The 2213-nt window shown below is 38.0% G+C and overlaps 1 protein-coding gene across 1 annotated transcript; it reads left to right on the top strand.

The window, feature by feature from the left end:
• The first annotated feature begins 1253 nt into the window (after nt 1-1253).
• Nucleotides 1254-2171, top strand: LOC137744038 (RING-H2 finger protein ATL33-like). The gene has a single exon (XM_068483902.1). It carries the CDS (start codon nt 1306-1308, stop codon nt 1849-1851), a length of 546 nt encoding a protein of 181 aa, XP_068340003.1. The 5' UTR covers nt 1254-1305; the 3' UTR covers nt 1852-2171.
• Nucleotides 2172-2213: the final 42 nt, after the last annotated feature.

Below are 2213 nucleotides of genomic sequence, written 5' to 3'. Positions count from 1 at the left end.
TGGAGATATTGTGGGACCCAGAATTCAGGTTTTCTCCTTTTTTGGGTTTTGTTCCGCCCTCCCTTGAAGACAACCTTACATAACTAGCAATACAACTAGGCCATACTTTGCGGAGCTTTTGTCCATATTTTCCTGGGCTGGTTTAATCCAGTCTGTTCTACAGAGTAGTAGGATTCTCTCCCATCCAATTATCTTTCTCTTCCCTCAATTCCTCTTACATTTTTATTTTTGTCTTTTTCTCTATATAAAAAATTTAAAACAAGATATGAACGTAACTTAATCGTAACCGTTTAAATAAAAGGGAAGAAAATGAGAGAGATTAGAAAGGGAGAGAACCCTCAAGACCCAAGTACACACAAGATCCCTTATTAATAGGGCCTAGAAAAAACTCCAAATTATTGAATATCTACCAAGAAATTTTTTAGTCTGGCTGTAATTCCGCTCCGAATGATACTAATTTACTAATAGTAGCACCTATGATGGTTATAGGAATTGTGGTTGGCATTTTGAAATAATGATTATGTACTTTTTATATTAGCACGTATCACTTTATCAAAATCGTTTTTAGCTAAAATAGTGATAATGCTCACCTCAGTTTTATGTTTTATGAAAGAAACATTGAAACCAGATGTATTCACGACTCAATTTTAGGTTGTCAATAATGAATAACACGTAAATTAATAATAACCTCATGATACATAACACATAACGAGTAAATCAATAATAATAACATGAATATGTACATATTAAAAAATAATATTACATTGAAAATGTAACGTAATAATGTGTAACTTAAATGTAAGAACTTCATATCTGACTGTTTAAAGTTGTTTAAAATGTACACTATCTAATAGGCGGTTGTTACGTGTACTAATTGGGGAAAAAAATACGCATCCATCATGAAATTACTCGAAACTTGTCCTCAAACCCCACACATATTCCCATCAATAGTTGCTCTTCACAAACCCAAAGAAAACTCCACCACAATGATAAATTTTTAATTATGATAAAAACACGGATAGTACATCACGTATTTTTATGTAAGTGAAAGAAAATTTTAATTTTTAAATTATTAATCTTTTAACACATATAACCCACAATTTATATAAAAATACGTGATATACCAACTTCTGTGACAGTCACACTAAAAAAATCTATCCACCACAACACAACACACAAACAAAAACACAAACACACTGTTTTTTTCCAACTCCACCAAACTCCAAAACCTCACACACGCAAACATACACACAGACAAACACACACACACACACACACACTCTCTCTCTCTCTCTCTCTCATATCATGGACAGCCCACCCACCGTTTTGAACAAACCACCGCCACCTTTCCCAGCACCGCCGCGAAGCGTCGACTTCTCTGCCCTCGAATTCATCCTTGGCCTCATCGCCGTCATCACCATCCCCGCTCTCATCTACGCCTTCTTCTTCGCCATCAAGTGCCCTTCCAACCCTTTCCGCCGGCGACCCCGCAGGACCTCCACCACCGTCCCCAGCCCCACCCAACACGAACCCAACACCGAAAACAAAAAAGACGTCATTTCGGAGCTCAAGTACCAGAAGGAAACTCACATTAAGGAAATCGGAACTGAGTGCCCTGTTTGCTTGTCTCTGTTTGCCGACGGCGAGGAGGTCCGGCAGCTCTGCGTCTGCAAACACTCTTTCCACGCTCTGTGCATAAACATGTGGCTTAAGGAACACTCCAACTGCCCCATTTGTCGAGCTTCGGTTGCCGTTGATCGGAGCAGTAGTAATAATCGGACGGCGGGTGCTGCGGCTAGAGGTAGTGATGATCTGCAACAAGGTTTGCCTGATGATTCTGCCATGGTTTGACTATTAATTGTTTCTGGGTTTTGGTGGCTTAAATCTTTTGCTCTTTTTCTGTTAAGTTATTCAAAAACTCGCCGACAAAAGTTGTAAACCTGCAGCTGGTATTTTATTAGCTTTTAGTGATGAGAATTAGGGTTTGAGAGAAATGTAGAAACCAGTGGTTAATCTATGATTTCAATAATTTGAAGACCCTTCGAAATTTGAACTTTCACATTTTTCTGGGTAGCTGGAGGATATACATAATATTTGGGGGTTAAAGATTGAGACTTGAAACTCATACAGAAATTTCAGTTACTAGTTGGTCTTGTTATTGTAAATTACTGTCTGACGCACGCAAATATAATTTATTAAATCATTGAAACAAA

Source organism: Pyrus communis, chromosome 9 (genome assembly GCF_963583255.1).
Source record: "Pyrus communis chromosome 9, drPyrComm1.1, whole genome shotgun sequence".
NCBI lineage: Eukaryota > Viridiplantae > Streptophyta > Magnoliopsida > Rosales > Rosaceae > Pyrus > Pyrus communis.
This window is presented reverse-complemented; position numbering and strand designations above follow the sequence as displayed.

Excerpts from the sequence above, each read along its gene's own strand:
- LOC137744038 (XM_068483902.1), top strand. The coding sequence starts at position 1,306 with ATGGACAGCCCACCCACCGTTTTGAACAAACCACCGCCACCTTTCCCA.